This window comes from Patella vulgata, chromosome 3, assembly GCF_932274485.2.
Source record: "Patella vulgata chromosome 3, xgPatVulg1.2, whole genome shotgun sequence".
Lineage (NCBI taxonomy): Eukaryota > Metazoa > Mollusca > Gastropoda > Patellidae > Patella > Patella vulgata.
The window spans coordinates 76,356,872-76,373,909 of NC_065881.2; the positions used below are offsets into that span (position 1 = coordinate 76,356,872).

The following is a 17,038-nucleotide window of genomic DNA, read 5'->3' on the forward strand; positions in this document are numbered from 1 at the left end:
CTCAGCCAACACCGGGAGTGAACCCGCAACCTCCAGACTAGTGAACCAGCATCTTACTCACTTAGCCACTGTGGCTCCGAGAAATGAAATGGGGTTTAACAAACAAATTCCTTGGTTATAGTTATAGTCTAAATAATTAAAAGGGATTCACGATGAATAATTTACAACTATACTACAGATTAATTTACCTTAGTCATGGTGATAGATAGTATATCTGCATAGTCTAATCTCTGTAGTAGAAAGGCACATTCTCTTACATTAGGATCAACACCAAAACACTGATCTTTTACTATAGATAGATAAAAATCCTGAAACATAAAGGATCCATAATCAAAGTCAATAGACCAGATTTCAAATAAAGTCAACAGACTTGATTTAAAATAATTTCACAAATCCCGCAGGTTGACGTTTTTGGGCAAGTTTGCATGTTTGTCTCATGGACGTGTTCTTAATGATATTTTTAATACATGCCAAAGATTAAATAAATTCAAAGGACTTAATCTAAAATAATGTCAAAAGACTTAATGTAAAATGTTTTTTTTTGCAAGGATGTCTCACAGACGGGTTCTTAATGATATATTTAAATTTAATAAATATCTAGCAAAAAGTTAAAAATTTCAGGTTCAGTAGTACCTGACATTTTGTCATGTATAACTAAAATCATTGGGATATGCTAATTGCAGGCTGTTTGGGGAGGTTCGGGCATTTCTTAAGTCCAAAATGGTCGCTTTATATAAATGAGTATTTGATGGAATGCTAACCCGAACCCTAGCCCAATAGGTAAATTGGATCCAAGTTCACTCTTCTGAAAAGGGTTAGGGTTAGTATTCCCCAAAATTCTCATTTATATAAAGTGGGCATTTTGGACTCTGGAAACACCAGAACCTCCCCAAATGGCCAGTTTATTTTAGTTTATTACCTTATTGACATTTATATCTGATACCTCACCAGGTGTCAGTACTAGTGGATGGGTTCGCTCTGGTGAAAGGTTCAGTTCTGTCTCTGGTGTAAATATTGTACGGAATTTTGCTAGAAGAGAAGCTAATCGAGCATGCCTGAAATAAACAGAATATACTTTTCAATAAACCAAGTCTCAATTACCCATTTTGACGATAAATTATTAAGATGTAAGTGTGCGTTAATCTATTCTAAATCAACCTCACAGCCATCGGATGAACTAGAGAACTGATTAGGGGCTGATCGTGTGAATAAATGTCTAATAATAATTCATATTTGAAGCCAGAAAAAAGACCTCAAATAGGCAGATTTAGCTCCTACATAATGGATCTTTAAACTAATTGCGATCCAAAATACTAATATTGTTAAGATTTGTACGGAAATTGATTGAAGTTATATCGTACCTTTTGACTAGATTATGTGTTTTCATGAATTGAAGAAGTTTATCCAAATCTTCTAATGGCAGCTGATGTTTACTTTCCTGAAAATTTAAAGAAATTAATGAATAACCCATGAGTCAGGTCAGGGTATGCTTCTAACATAATTTCCCACTATAAGGCTTATCAGTGAGACAATACTGGCAAATTTCTGGGTTCCTGCAGCCAGCAGCTTTGACCCCCTCCAATTTCAAGAGCATTAGTCAAAGAGAGAGAGAGAAATGGGGTTTACCGTCTACTCGACACAAACTAGGTCATTTCAGGACTAACATATGGTTCAATTTTTAATTCAATAATTCGCTTGCACGTAGGGTTGTTTAGCAGTGGGATGAAACCGGAGGACCCTTAACTTAGTGACAATTTTAATGTTTACAATAGTGCATATCTCAGTACTACAATTTGTTATAGCTGCAGACCATCAGTTGTGACAGCCGGTACACAAAACCAGTTATATACAAACATTGGCTCTACTTGAGTCGTTGTTGTTTGTATTTTAGAGGAGAGACGAAAAAAGCTCCCTTTAATCAACAAATTGAAAAAATCGCTCCACTAAAAAAGCTCTCTCAGTTTCCATAAGAAATGAAATGGGGTTTAACGTCCTACTGTTCTGCTCCTATACTGGGCTAATGAAGACGGGCATACGCCATACAGTGTGCTATGAGGGAAATTTTGCCAGGACAGCGGCACTACGGCCTACTCTTCTATCGAATTCCAACTGTCAAGGGATCTTTTACGTGCCACGCCAATGTGTACATGGGACCTCAGTTTTTCGTCTCATCCGAATGACTAGACAGCTGTCCTTGTCAGGCCCTCCGTCCTGCATCACTGACAAGGGGGAACCACCCCGGAAAATCTGGGTGAACTTTCTCGGCCAATGCAGGGATCAAACACCCGACCTCCAGGCTAGTGAGCCAGCGTCTTATCCACTTAGCCACATTATCCCCAGTTTCCATAAGAAGAGTGATTTAGAAATTATGGAGAGTGATCTAATATCAAAGAGAGTGATTAGTTGTGTGTATGGGAAATGGTTCTGAAGATCAAAAACTGCATATAAGAGGGTTTCATAGTAAAGGAGAGTGTTTTCAATTTTAAGGAGAGGGAAAAAAAATTCCTCTCGATCGACATTTTTTACTAAAATATTGTTACTGTACACAGACACACCATTCACAAAAAAAAATCAACACTTCAAATTCAATCTCTCTCGCACTCTCTCTCAAAAGTCAAGTAATTTTAAACAATATTACCTCAACTGTTTCGACAAGCAACATTTCCACACGTCTACATGCGATCGTATCACACATTCTGGCAACAGATAGTTGATGTGTATTGAGAAATTTATCTATTAATAGTTGTAATAATGATCCACTCTGACTCAAATGTATGGCTTCTAATGATTTTAATGTCTTTCTTATTAATGAGGGCTAAAAAAAAAAAAAAATGAGAGATACAGTAATTGTAAATCCTTGAGTGGCATTTAGTAATCAAGCAAAATAAAAAAACACAACACAATTAAATCGGGAAACAATCACTAGTATGCATATATATATCTCAATGTTTCAACATGTGTTCTATTGTTGTTTTCAAGCACAAATGATATAGTAATATACAGATCCTTCAAAGTTTTACAAAAATCAATTTCTGGCTAAAAATAATATTTATTCTATTATCCTGGGATTTCACTTAAAACTTTGACAGAAGAACATCTGTATTAGTGGTGGGATTTCAAATTTTTTCTTGTCTGACATTTTTACTGAAAAATATCGTTATTTAAGCAGGCGGTTTCAGACCGCAATTAAAAATCACGTGTCAACAAAATATTCAAATTCGTACGTAATAAAAAATAGGTGCGCCTCGTTATTTTTCATATACTTGTTACATTTAAGACATCCAAATATGAAAAACTATAAAAGAATAAGACCGGTTTTTATCCCAAAACAATTTAATTAACTGGCTTACAAATTGGAGGACAGATGGAGTAAATCATATAAATGTATACTGGCAAGAAATATTGTGAGAATCAGACAATATTGAAGGACTTACCCGAGTGACGTGATCACATCTTGTATTGATAGCTTGTACAAACATACTACTAGCAGCTGGATTACGATGTATAGCACTGTAAATAAACACAAATTATATACACTTACATATAAGAGCAATAAATGGAGTTTAACATCCATTTGACACAAATTAGGTCATTTTGGGACTAACAAATGGTTCAATCTTATTTCAAGAATTCATTACCGTTAGGAGTCTTTAGTAGTAATAGGAAACCGGAGGTTAGATTGGCGACTCTACTCATTGTCACGTACAGACGGGGGATTCGAAATCACACCACTTGAGGCTCAATGACAAACCTCCTGATCCAATGCACATGCACTAAGCATTAGGCCACATTGTTTAGGTTTATATTTTACAACCTCAATTGGCTCAAGATACTCTATTATACAAATTATTTACTATTACCGTGTATTTATAAAAAGGGGGCCACAGTGGCTCAGTGAGTAAGACGTTGGGTTGCTAACCTGGAGGTCCCGTTTTCAATTCCTGTGTTGACCGAGAAAGTTCATCCCTTGTCAGTGGTGAAGGACGGATGACCTGGTAAGGACAACAAAGTTGTTCAGATGGGACAATAAACCAAGGTCCTGTGAACACTAATTGGTGTGTATGTAAAAGAACCCTTGATAGTTGGAATTTAATATAAGAGTAGGCTGTAGTGCCGCTGTCCAAGCCAAATTTCCATCATAGCACATTTCATTTCATTTTTTATTTATAAAATAAGATTACCTTATAAAATCTTGCACAGGTGATTCAGGTGTTAATTCTATTAAATCACTAACATGATTGACAGTTAACCATGTAATATGCTCAGCATTACTCAAATTCTCTACCTGTAAACAAAAGGTAAAATTAGACAATTATGTTTATATTCACTACAACTGGCAAAGCTGCTTTGATTTTTATCAAAATAGAGCGTTGATTAAGGTTGATCTTATGTAGGTCTTACTAGCTACATCTATGAACTTTCAATATAACATCTTGTCTAAGCATTAGCTTCATCTATCAACTTTCAATATAATACTTAGTCTAAACATTGGCTGCATCTTAGGACTTTCAATATAACATTTCTAGATCAGGAATTTGGCCTTAAGTGCTACTGATCTTGTTGTTCTTGGGGGTGACGCTCTTTGAAAAAAGTTTATGGTTCAGCCAATTCCAGTATGGAGAATGGAGCATTGATTGACGGACTTCGCTTTTTGATATGACGTTACAATTCCGAGATGGCTGTGAAGACATCATACTTGATTCCTGGTCCGTAGTACTTATCAATATAAGAAGAAACTCAAAACAACGACTCAACACATCAAAACGATCTCTCTCTGACTAAATATAATATTCTTACCACATAATCACAGTATAAGATAAGACCTCCTCTTCTTAATATTTCTAAATTACAACACTGTAATAATTTCCGTGATGGCTCCATTATATTACCAGTCTGAAGTCTGAAATAAAGTCATCTTATTTTTAATATCTACATCTAATACATTATAAATTACTAATCTGAAGTCTGAAAAAAAAGTCATCTTATTTTTAATATCTACATAAGATACTTTATTTTACAAGTCTGAAATAAAATCATCTTCTACTAATTTATGGCTGATGTTTCGAATAGTATTCTCTCAACGTTATCAAGCTGTAGTTTAAAATTTGACCTCAAGGAAATTTTTGTGCCTGACCCTAAGTAGTTTTGGACGTTGTGTATGAGGTACAATATACAAAATGAATGTTGCTTACATTTTGCTCTAGTAATAATAATTGAATGTCTTTTATATAGAACTATCTTATATCTGAAAGTAATTTCTAAGCGCTTTACAACAAGTTTATAGTGTTCATGCACAGATATTTCGCAAAAAGAAAAGTCTTTGACGGTGTCTTAAAACCATAGTGAATGCTCGATTTTCTTGAACGTGTCTTGGAAGATCATTCCAGATGATTTCACCATTAACTAGTACTGAATGTTTCCCATAAAGTATACTATATTTTAAAAACACACAGCAATATTGAATCTGTAGATCAAGTCTAGGCAATTTACAGACACAAAAAAGTCTTTAATAAATCCTACAATAAATCTAATGGACGGATGTGAGCAGGGCTGGATTTAAGACTCATAAAGCCCTATACACTTAAGTGATGTGATCACTTAACTCCAGACACAACTACTGACAGATCACATTATCTACACTGTAGCAGCCTTTAGTGACATCCATCCACTGTGGGTAAACTTCTAAATACACTGAAGATATTAATCATGAAAAGTGAGAATCAGCATTCTACACTGCATCAGCCTACTGTGGGTAAACATCTAAATGTGCATTGCAGATATTAATCATGAAAAGTGAGAATCAGCATTCTACACTGCATCAGCCTCTAGTGACATCTATCTACTGTTGGTAAACTTCTAACCACATTGAAGATATTAATCATGAAAAGTTAGAATCAGCCTTCAAAAAAAAAAAAGAAGCCTACAATATATGACATTTTGCATTTCCTTACCCTGGAATGACTAGATGATATTTTTGTGGTGTTTGTAAAATTTGATTCCAGAGTTTTTGATTATCATAGTTCAACAAGATCAGTATATTACTCCAGTGAAGAGCTAATGTCGGCCATCTTGTACCCAAACCTAGTAGAAAACCATTAATTTCCTTCACACTGTACAGACAATTTGGTCGATCACGATTTATTAATCTCATAGCTGCTGTAGCTACTCTTCTATATAACCCTAGAAAATACACAGAAATCCAATAAAGCATTACGAATAAACAAACATAATTCAGAGAGAGAGAGAAATGGGGTTTAACGTTGATTCGACACAAACTAGGTCATTTCGGGACTAACACATTGTTCAATTTTATTTCAATAATTTGCTTGCGCGTTGGGGTCTTTAGCAGTGGGAGGAAACCGGAGAACCCGGAGAAAACAAACCCACAAGGTTGGAGGGTGACCCTACTCCTCGTCATGTACAACTGGGGAATCGAAACCCCGCCAGTTGACACAATGACAGATCGTATGATACAGCGCGCGCGTGCTAACCATTCAGCCATCCAACCCCCAACATAATACAAAAGCAGTTTATAGTTAATCTGGTGCAGAAGAGTAATTCACAAAAACTTGAACTAATATATTTTAGAAATGCAGTCTTTTCATTGGCCAGTAGATACCATCTGTACTAGGAATTAAACACTCAGTCAATGAAGTGGGTGAATAAGGTCACAGCATCCCAACCATCATGCCCACTAGCTAATTATAAGTCTATATGATAGCTGTTTCTGTGTATATTCACTGATACATTGTTTATGGTAGGAGATACTGATAGGGTGACCCGTGCACTCTACTGAAAGTTGTAAACACTCAGTCAATGAAGTGGGTGAATAAGGTCACAGCATCCCAACCATCATGCCCACTAGCTAATTATAAGTCTATATGATAGCTGTTTCTGTGTATATTCACTGATACATTGTTTATGGTAGGAGATACTGATAGGGTGACCCGTGCACTCTACTGAAAGTTGGTCTCGACACGGCTAAATGTGCATGCTTCAGTTGCGTGTCTCGAACTGATTTCTGACTACCCCGCACTCTCTTTGAGTCGATAAATAGCCATGGCACATGCAATTCTCTACAAATATATCAACTATTACAGCGGTAAAAAATCTATTGTTGACGATTTTGAATAGCAATAAAATTTAGTTTCTTGGTTATTACAGCAGCTTTAGAAATTACGTTTGTTTTATTTTTTAAATTGCTTTATCATTAACTGTACCGTTAAGAGCGGCTTATTTTGGTTTAGTACAAATACTATCTCTGAATCACTTTCTTTAGCAGGAACATAATACTAGCAGTAGTTTCATTTTACTTTTACAAGTTTCTTAAAACAATTGTTGAGTTGTCTAAAGTGCTTATTTCTAAATTCAATTTCTTGTTCTAGCTTTCTGTTGTTTCGTAAAAAAGTAGTCTTGATTATCCCGACCTGTCAATCAGACGAAGATTGGTCGATAGACTGGTTAAGCAAGACTAATTTCAAAACAAGGGCATGTAACCTATCTTTTACTCAAAAGTGTCTGGATGTTATGGACGACACTTGGAACCAGTTATCAGTCTATTATTTATAGATGATTAATGGTCATAGCTTATTAAGTACAACGTGATCGTTTATTTATTGACTATAATTGTGTGAAACTGATTTGAGGCTTGGTATATATATAAATATTGTGGCGTAATTGTCGAGATATTTGGAGATATTTATTTATGGTGGGTCACCCTAATACTGATGCATTGTTTATGGTAGTAGAGACTGATATATTGTTTAGAGTAGGAGATACTGATACATTGTTTTCTTATGGAAGATAATTATGATACATTGTTTAGAGTAGGAGATACTGATAAATTGTTTTCTTATGGAAGATAATTATGATACATTGTTTAGAGTAGGAGATACTGATAAATTGTTTATTGCACGAGATACTACTGATATATTGTTTTTTTATGGAAGATAATACTGATACATTGTTTAGAGTAGGAGATATTGATATATTCTTTACTATAGGAGATGCTACTGATATATTGTTTATTATAAGAGATACTGGCACAATGTAGGAGGTACTATGTCTGATACATTGTTTATTGTAGGAGATACTGACCTGATTGAAACATATATGTAATATATAGTAATAAATGAGATGTCTGTGTAACAAGAAAATCACAAACACTCTGACTATTGGTTACTATAGCTGTTTCACGATTTAATATTTCACTACATACACCAACAGCTTGTAATAAAAACCTGAATTAAACAATATTATTATAAATCACCTTACAGTTGTTTAACAAAACTGTTTAAAAACATTTCATTAGATGAAATTTTTAATAACTTCATAGGACAGAGGAAAATATGTCCTTATTCCATTAAGCAAGAAATTATTGCTAGTATTTTAATAATACTATTGGTACAGGGTCACAATGAAGCTCATATTCTTGCAAACATTCTTTATTTCAAGAGTTCTTTAGCAGTAGGGTGGAAACCACAAGAAAAAACAAAATCAAATTAGTAACCCAGTCGAGAGACGCTCCAGACTTTTAGGAAAACCCACCAGTTTACAACTATAGAACAGTATTTCAGAGTTTTAGCTCTGCCCCTCTGACATCACGAACGCTTGTTTGGGATACTCGATTGAACATTTCGGAATTGAATTCTCTCAATCCCCAAAATATTAAGAATCGAGTGAAAAGGGGGATTTTGGGCTAGAATGCATGTGCCGACAGTATGAGAAAATATCTCAACTAACCATGACAGATGAACATATTGGTTTTGTGTAATTACATCACCCCCTCGTTTGTCGGGACTCATAGAATGGTTACGGGACAGAATACCACTTCACTCGATTGCAATTCTGTCAATTCAGGACGATCAAGACTGACAACTGAGTAACCCCCCTTGTTTTATAAAGATAAAGAATTATCTCATACATACCAAGCACAAGTTTCTTCAGGATTAATATCAGTTAAAGATACTGGTTCAGCTTTAGGCTTTATTAATTCTCTCGTTAAACACAGTGGTAGATTTAACTCTAACAATCGTGACAACATCACTTCTTCTTTTGACTGGGCCATTAAAACACGTAATATAGCTAACACTAAACATAACCATCTCTGTAAACCTTCTACACAACTCTGAAAATGTCAAAAACACATTAGCCCTTGTCAGTGGTGCAGGGCGGAGGGCCTGACAATCTGGTTAAAACACAGATCCTATTTCGTTTCGTTTTTTATAATTCAAAATTTCGTTTTACTTGTCTTTACTACACTAGGATCTGGTTGAAGGGAGGGATAAGCCAATGAAACAGTCTGTTACAACGAATTCTTGGCGTGCCATGCACAGAACTGTGGGTAAACCACTAGAAACGCCCACTCTGATTGATTGATTAATCAATGTCTGACGTCATAGGGTCAAAAGCTGCTCGTACGACCCCTGACACAACCTTCGAGTACAACTTGTCAGATCTTCATGTAGTGTAGGCCGTCGAAAGTATAAAAAAAACGAAATGAAATATCTGTATTTTAATCCGATTGAGGGCCTGGCAAGGACAGTGTCTAGTTGACAAACCCGAGGTCCAGTATACATATTGGCATGCACGTATAAAAGAACACTTGACAGTTGGATATTTGAAATAAGAATACACCATATTGCCGCCGACCGGGCAAAATTTCCCTCATGGCACTGTTTGGCATATATCCATCCTATTTAGCCCACAAGTCAATTCAGAAAAGTAAGATGTTAAACCCCATTTCATTTCATTTCAAAAACACATTACATATTTCATAATGAACAATAAGTTATAAGTCTATTCCCAAATGCACGCTATATTTATTCTTCCTCTTCCAACCACCCGAGTCACAATAATAGCTGTAACTATTTAAGGACTGTATACTAGTTATTTGATTTGGATTAGCCCAGTCGGAGCAGAACAGTAAACCCCATTTCATTTATTTGACTTGTATGGTGGTTTGAGACATTCTAGGAAGCAGTAGTTTCAGGCCTTTTTCAAAAATAAGATCCAAATTTCAATGTAAAAAGAATATTCTCTCGTTTTTTCAAGGAAGTTGAGTAGTCTCTCTTTACTTGTACTTGGTGCTTGAGGGTATAGTCCTTGACTGTGGTCACCGCGTTTATTTTTGTATAAATTTTCAATCGATGAAAAACACTTTAATTACAATCCAAAACAATTTGATTACAAAATACACTAGATTACTGTGCTTAAAAAATATTAATTGGTAACCCTTGATTACAATTACAAATCATGATTACCAGGTCTGAGAAGAAGTAACTATTTCAAAGATAAGACATATTACAAAGATAGGTTGCCAGGCAACGAAACATACGCCCAGAGCAGCTAAGTATTTCAAAGATAGATATATATTACGAAAACAATGACTTTAACCTCTGTAATTCACCATCACCACATCATCATCATTTAGATACTTACAATATCACCTGGTGGTGCTAGTAATGTCTTGAGTAGAATATCTACAGGTCTAAATACACTTGGTGCTACACACTCAAATAACTGATGTAAAACATCCAAGCTTTTACCACAATCCATATTTATCTATAAAATAGAAAGAATCCATATTTATCTATTGGACAATCTATATTTATCTATAAAATAGAAACAATCCATATTTATCTATAAAATAGAAACAATCTATATGCATCCATTGAACAATTTATATTTATCTATTAAAAAAAATAGTTAATATTTATCTATTAAATCGAGTGGTCTCACACATGTGCTTTAGATAATAAGATCTGTCATTGAGTCAAGTGGCATGGTATTGATCCCATACTTGTACAAGACAAGAAGTAGAGTTACCTGCCCCATCTTGTGGATTTTGTCCAGGTTCTACAGTTTATTACCACTGCTAATAAAGACCCCTACGCACAAACAAACTATGGAAATAAAATTGTTTTAGTTCCGAAATCACCTGATTTGTGTCGAGTGGAAATCAATTGTGTGTAAATATTTGTTTATAGATTGTCAAGTAAAACTAACCTGTTGTTTAGAAAGAGCTGGCAAAACCAGATCCATAACTTGACGAGATAATCTTTTCCATTTTTCTTCACTTTCACGATGACATTGTTGTAGGACAATCACAAACATCTCTAAAGCCTAGTGAAATAATGGGTATAGTCATATCAATAGGTTTTTCACAGGGTTATTTAAAGTTTTCAATCCGTATTGTCTATATTTCGAACAATATCTCATCTTTCACTACTTAATCCACGATAAAATGAACTCAATTAAGATTATTAAATGTTTAACCAATAGATTAAAAATCCCTCAATCAGAGACTTTAAGAGATATGTTTAAATTCATGGCATCGATATTGCATGAATTTGTTAAATATTCCTTTTCTAAAACTCAATCTGATTAAAACACAGATCCTATTTCGTTTCGTTTCTTTTTATAGTTCAAAGTTTTGTTTTACTTGTCCTTACTACACTAGGATCTGGAAGAGTTTTTATATAACCAGTGTTCTGGTTCATGTGAGGGATTAGCCAATGAAACGGTCTTTTACAGCTATTTTTGGTGTATGGTGCAAGGAACGGTGGGAATTCCTCCAGAAACATCAATGCTGACTGGTTTATCAAATGTCAGATGTCACAAGGTCAAAAGCCGCTAGTATGACCCCTGACGCGACGTTCCTCTACAACTGGTCAGATCTTCATTTAGTGTAGGCCATCGAAAGTATAAAAACAAAACGAAATATAGATCTGTGTTTTAATCAGATTACTAAACCTACCAACTTTATTTTTATTATTTTTATTCATCTGAATATAACATTACCTGGTAATAATTGATTAAACGTAACAACATGGAGACAACTACTTCTCGCTGTGTATCTTGTTCTTTACCAACCTCTGATTTAATATTACCACGTAATAAAAATAGATCATAAACTATTGGTCGTAATGCTGGGATAGCTGAAATATTTACAAAAAATAATTTTCTACTGATAAATGAATTAAAATAAAATATGATAAGTAAATACAGAATTATGATTATATCTGACCATCATCTGCTGCAGAGAAGCATACTAAAGTTAGGCTGCCTTGAGAACAGACACTAAGCTAGTTGACCGACATTTTAAGTCCTAAATCAATGATTTTACTCGAAAACACTAAGTATACACCAAGAATTTTGAGAAGTATTTGTTCTGCTTCCATTTAAAGGAATTCAGTAGGTTTATTTAGTCTTTGTGTGTATAACAGATGTGAAACGGAGTAGAACCGCATTACAAAACAGTATACTAATTTTTGGATATGACGGCCATTCAGGACAGAGATTTATTCTCGAAGTAGATGGATCTCTGTGTGCAGAACGGCGGAGAAGTTGTCACTGAGTTATTGCACCATAATTCCTTTACCAAGCGTATACATTGGTATGTATATGATTTAACCTCATACACTCCCAATTATGTTGGAAACAAAAGTGATGTACATGCACATCATAAAAAAACATGTTTCTGTACTGATAACTCATTTTCTTCTTGGTATACATAAATTATTTCAGGGATTGTACCATAATAATAAATCATAAATTATTTCATGGATTGTACGATAATAATAAGTCATAAATTATTTCAGGGATTGTATCATAATAATAAGTCATAAATTATTTCATGAATTGTACAAAAATAATAAGTCATAAATAATAATAATATATTGTAATAATAATAAATGGATTGTACAATAAAAGTAAGTCATAAATTATTTCATGGATTGTACCATAATAATAAGTCATAAATTCTAAAACTAGAAGTAGACATACCATGTTTAGTTGGCTGTAAACCACTAGCCATTATACCATCACATCTATGTATAACACCTGGCATATCTATTATAACTTTACCTGGGAACTTCTCATAACTTAACATCACTAAAAACCGGAATATATGGGGAATCAACATCTCAGAATCTCTGAAAAATAATATAATTAGTATCAATGTATGATAGGTCATACAACAATGTAGACATGTAACACCTAATTATGAATGATAATTTTCTTTCAAAAACCCTGTGTACATAGTATTATACACCACCGAAATTTACAAATGCTAAAAGTTATCTAATATCCTATCACATAAAATCGTGGGAGAGTAGTCTTAATTAAAACTAGACCATAGCTTTTCGTGTTATTTTTGCTCTGTTTAATATCCTGACTCATAATACACCCCTACCCCCGGACAAATATAGAAGTTGAGACAGAACTCCTCTAGACCAATGGAAGCCCCTCATGGCACCAAGCTCGGGGTCCTTGAGCCCCTAAGTTCAACCCTGATTAGACTTCTAGGTCAACGAGTCTGGACTCATTTCTTTCCATGAGATGAAGGGGTAATTATAACAAGTAGCAATAACATTATTACCTTATTTGCCCCTCCTCTATATATTCAAACTGTTTTAGAACAAAACCGATAAAGATTTGATCAGAATCTAGAAGACAGTAGTTAACACGTAACTGTACAAGTTGAGCCAGTAGATTCAATACTTGATGTTGGAGATCTAATGAACTTGTAACTGTATACTGTTTTAAAGCTTTTATCACTAACGGTTCAAATAAACGAATGTATGAAGCTATAGCTGACTGAAAGTATAACATATTCATTTCATAAATATTTCATTAGAAAGTATCTTTTTCCCTAACTATTCAATGGCTAATATGTGTAAGTAATCGCATGTAATTAAATACAACATTTGGGTAAATGTAATTTATTTCAAAAACTGTTTAGTGCTTTTGTTCATTACATTCAAGCTCTGCCACTTTCATTTTTATTTAAACATGCACTATTACAAATAGGAGGTATTCTTCTTTTTCTAATCCTTATAATTATTTGCTATATTACTTTAATATTGTATATATAATTTCTGCAATGTCTTTCTTATAACTTACTTTATCAACTTTACTGCCAGGTTTCAATATTGCTGGTACTTTCCTCTCTACTCTTTTCTTTAACCATATTAATGGACTGAAAATACAGACAGTGGTTACTGATTTATCATAGGTATAAGATTATTATACTAGTACCCAAACTATTCAAAAGTGGTGTTCCACAGGGTTCTGTATTAGGGGCTTAACCATTTTTACAACACTATCATTCCTTAAACAATATGGAGCAACAGTTAGATTGGATTGATGATGTAAGTACGGATTGCTGAGAATAATTTGATAATTGAGACATATAACTTACTTCTGAGTGGCATCTTGTTCTGATTGTGTTTTATCTGTAGTAGTATCTAGTGATTTTGTCAGTGTTGAATACGGTTGATTTAAACAACTCTGATATAAACCAGGTTTAAAACCAGTACCAGTTGATCGTGAAGTTCGTGATCGTTGGTTGTATGTAGATATTAATGCTGGCTCCCATTGGTTGGCAATATTAGTACCAAATAAAGCTTTTAATAACTGTGAATAAAATCAAAGACAAATAAGGAATGAAGGCTGGAGTGCGATCAAATATATCATACTTAAACGTCAAGCAAAGAAATAGTTTATTATCAACAAGAGTACATTGGCCAATATCATTCACATTTCCATCGAGATGCAATATAACAGAGTAAGTAATGTTTCAATTTAATTAAAGAAGAATATACCTTTAGGCTCTGTGAGAGTCAATTATTATACGACTTCATTATATTCAAAGATAATAACTATCATTATCTAAAATTTTACTTTAGAAATTTAGTAAATGTACACATGAAGAAATTTCAGAAAGAAGACTAACCTGTTGAACACATAAAACAGTGTATGTTGGTTCCAGAGAAAATGTACACTTAAAATATCCTAGGAATTCTTCTGCGTATTTACCAATATCAAACAAAGTTGTAATCTCCAAAATTTGAGACAGAACTCGTAGAGTAACTCTCAACAAATTACAAAACTTGTCAGAATTGTTTAAATCTAAGGATGTCTGCAAAATATAACAATATAAAAATATATATAAAGACCAAATATTACATATAACAAAGAGTCTACGTTTGACAGTGCAAACATACTACTACTGATTGTAAACATTATAATTGCTATCTGATAATATGCTCTTGGACTGTTAATTAATTACTGTACGGGAGCAGGACAACTAGTAGTGGGACAAGGTCAATTTTTGCTACATTCTTTTTGTTTCCATAATAAATTAAATATAACAAATAAATTTATTTTATTACGTTTTGATAAAGATTACATGTACATGTATATATCCAAAATAGTTCTTTATCATCATTTCTATACTAAATAAACAAATAAAATGGCTGACAATTGTCCAGATGGCAGTAGTCCTCACAGCAGTTGTTCCACTGGCATTCCTACTGTACATAAAAAACCTTTCTCACCTTATAATTTGAGTAAGCCCCTTTTATCACATCAAATAATTTCATATATTGTGGTAAATTATAAAATGTTCCCAGTCCTTCTTTCTTCCCTTTCTCCTTCTCTCCTTCTTTCTGATCTGTTATATTAATATAATTTAATTTTAAAAATGAAATGAAGCATCAACAAGAAGATAAAGTTTTTTTTTAATGGAAATGGAAGCAGCAACAGACAAAAGTATAATAGAATCTGATCCATCATGATATTGGTGAGGAACAATTTGTAAAATCGTTTGTTTTTTTTATCTGTGTAAAAATATTCATAGAGGAGTCTTAAGATCAAGAGGGAGGTTGGATGGCCGAATGGTTAGCACGTGCGCGCTGTATCATAAGGTCTGTCATTGAGTCAACTGGCGTGATTTCGAATCCCCGGTTGTACGTGAGAAGAAGTAGGGTCGCCTGTCCAACCTCGTGGGTTTTCTCCGGGTCCTCCGGTTTCTGCCCACCGCTAAAGACCCCTAAGCGCAAGCGAATTATAGAAATAAAATTGAACCATGTGTTAGTCCTGAAATGACCTAGTTTGTGTCGAGTGGACGTTAAACCCCATTTCTCTCTCTCTCTCTTAACATCAAGTCATATTTTCTTGACTGTACTGGCTAAATATAACTAATGTAAAACATTTATCTTGTCTTAAACTGAATATTTTTCTATGATATTTGGAAAGAAATGATCATATTTTGGGTATGATTTTAGAATCCTACATTTGAAACCAAAATAGCATCTGTATGCTTTTAAATATCCTTTGCAATAATTAAAAAATTTAAAAATACCTTTCTGTGGTGTTTTCTGTGGTGTTTTACTGTCTGCCTGAGCTGCGTTACCCGCTGGTGATGCAGCCTCCTTATCTCCCTTAACTTTACGTTTAACTGGACTGAGAGAAGGAGCATTCGGTAAAGATGGTAATGAGGGTTTAACTTGAGGAGGACCGGGGCTTTGTTCCTCAAAGACATGACTATAACAACTCATTAATCTGCAAAACAAAGTACCAATTTTATATTCTGATCAATATTGTAAAGGAATTATTCTGGGACTAACAAGATCATTTTTTCGGGAAAGAATTCAAGCTAATTTTCTCAATCAATTTACCTCCAACACAGGAAGAGGGGTTGCAGTAGTTGAGAAGCATGATCACCAAACCGTCCACTGATTTGTCCCAGATTCAAATTGGGGCATTGACCGAGAAGAACCTTATATTTTTTCCATGTCTGGTTCAAATTTGTAAGGGAAGTATTGCCCTGTCATTTGGATAGAATGAAGAAAAAAAAACCTCATGTTCACATTGCTGTGCATAATAAAAAGCTCTGAACAGTGGGGATTCTTCTTCCAAGCATTGCTTGTGATAACAGAAAGAAAATCTAACTGCATCAAAGTATTATTTCAAATGGTGTTTCATGTGTCTTATATTTTTCTCATTTGTGTGTTTACAGGAAAATTTGAAACGCTGACTTATTTCTATCGTAATGTCATATATATTTCTTGTGAAATCTTGTAGAAACGTCAAAGCGTAATAAACCATTTTAATTGTTATCCATAATTAAAGAGGATGGGGCGTATTGGATAGCTGAATATTTTAATGCGTACACGTAAGGTTGTATGGTCCGTCCTTGAGTTGAGTGGCATGGTTTTGATCCCCTGCTTGTACGTGACAAGGAGGTTGTATG

The 17,038-nt window shown here is 34.2% G+C and overlaps 1 protein-coding gene across 1 annotated transcript in view; it reads right to left on the reverse strand.

Annotated features, from left to right (window-relative positions):
* The window catches only part of LOC126815000 (huntingtin), a 56,855-nt gene that overhangs the window by 19,735 nt on the left and 20,082 nt on the right, over nt 1-17,038 (reverse strand). Inside the window, exons 18-37 of the mRNA XM_050540508.2 lie at nt 16,148-16,347; nt 15,342-15,457; nt 14,738-14,923; nt 14,204-14,418; nt 13,906-13,981; nt 13,382-13,599; nt 12,787-12,935; nt 11,803-11,939; nt 11,008-11,124; nt 10,441-10,563; nt 8,928-9,127; nt 8,098-8,240; nt 5,952-6,180; nt 4,798-4,900; nt 4,182-4,285; nt 3,435-3,510; nt 2,639-2,815; nt 1,362-1,438; nt 920-1,055; nt 189-308 (exon numbers count right to left, since the gene is read on the reverse strand). Of these exons, the coding sequence (XP_050396465.2) occupies nt 189-308; nt 920-1,055; nt 1,362-1,438; nt 2,639-2,815; nt 3,435-3,510; nt 4,182-4,285; nt 4,798-4,900; nt 5,952-6,180; nt 8,098-8,240; nt 8,928-9,127; nt 10,441-10,563; nt 11,008-11,124; nt 11,803-11,939; nt 12,787-12,935; nt 13,382-13,599; nt 13,906-13,981; nt 14,204-14,418; nt 14,738-14,923; nt 15,342-15,457; nt 16,148-16,347 (2,902 nt within the window). The remainder of the gene's footprint in view (nt 1-188; nt 309-919; nt 1,056-1,361; nt 1,439-2,638; nt 2,816-3,434; nt 3,511-4,181; nt 4,286-4,797; nt 4,901-5,951; nt 6,181-8,097; nt 8,241-8,927; nt 9,128-10,440; nt 10,564-11,007; nt 11,125-11,802; nt 11,940-12,786; nt 12,936-13,381; nt 13,600-13,905; nt 13,982-14,203; nt 14,419-14,737; nt 14,924-15,341; nt 15,458-16,147; nt 16,348-17,038) is intronic.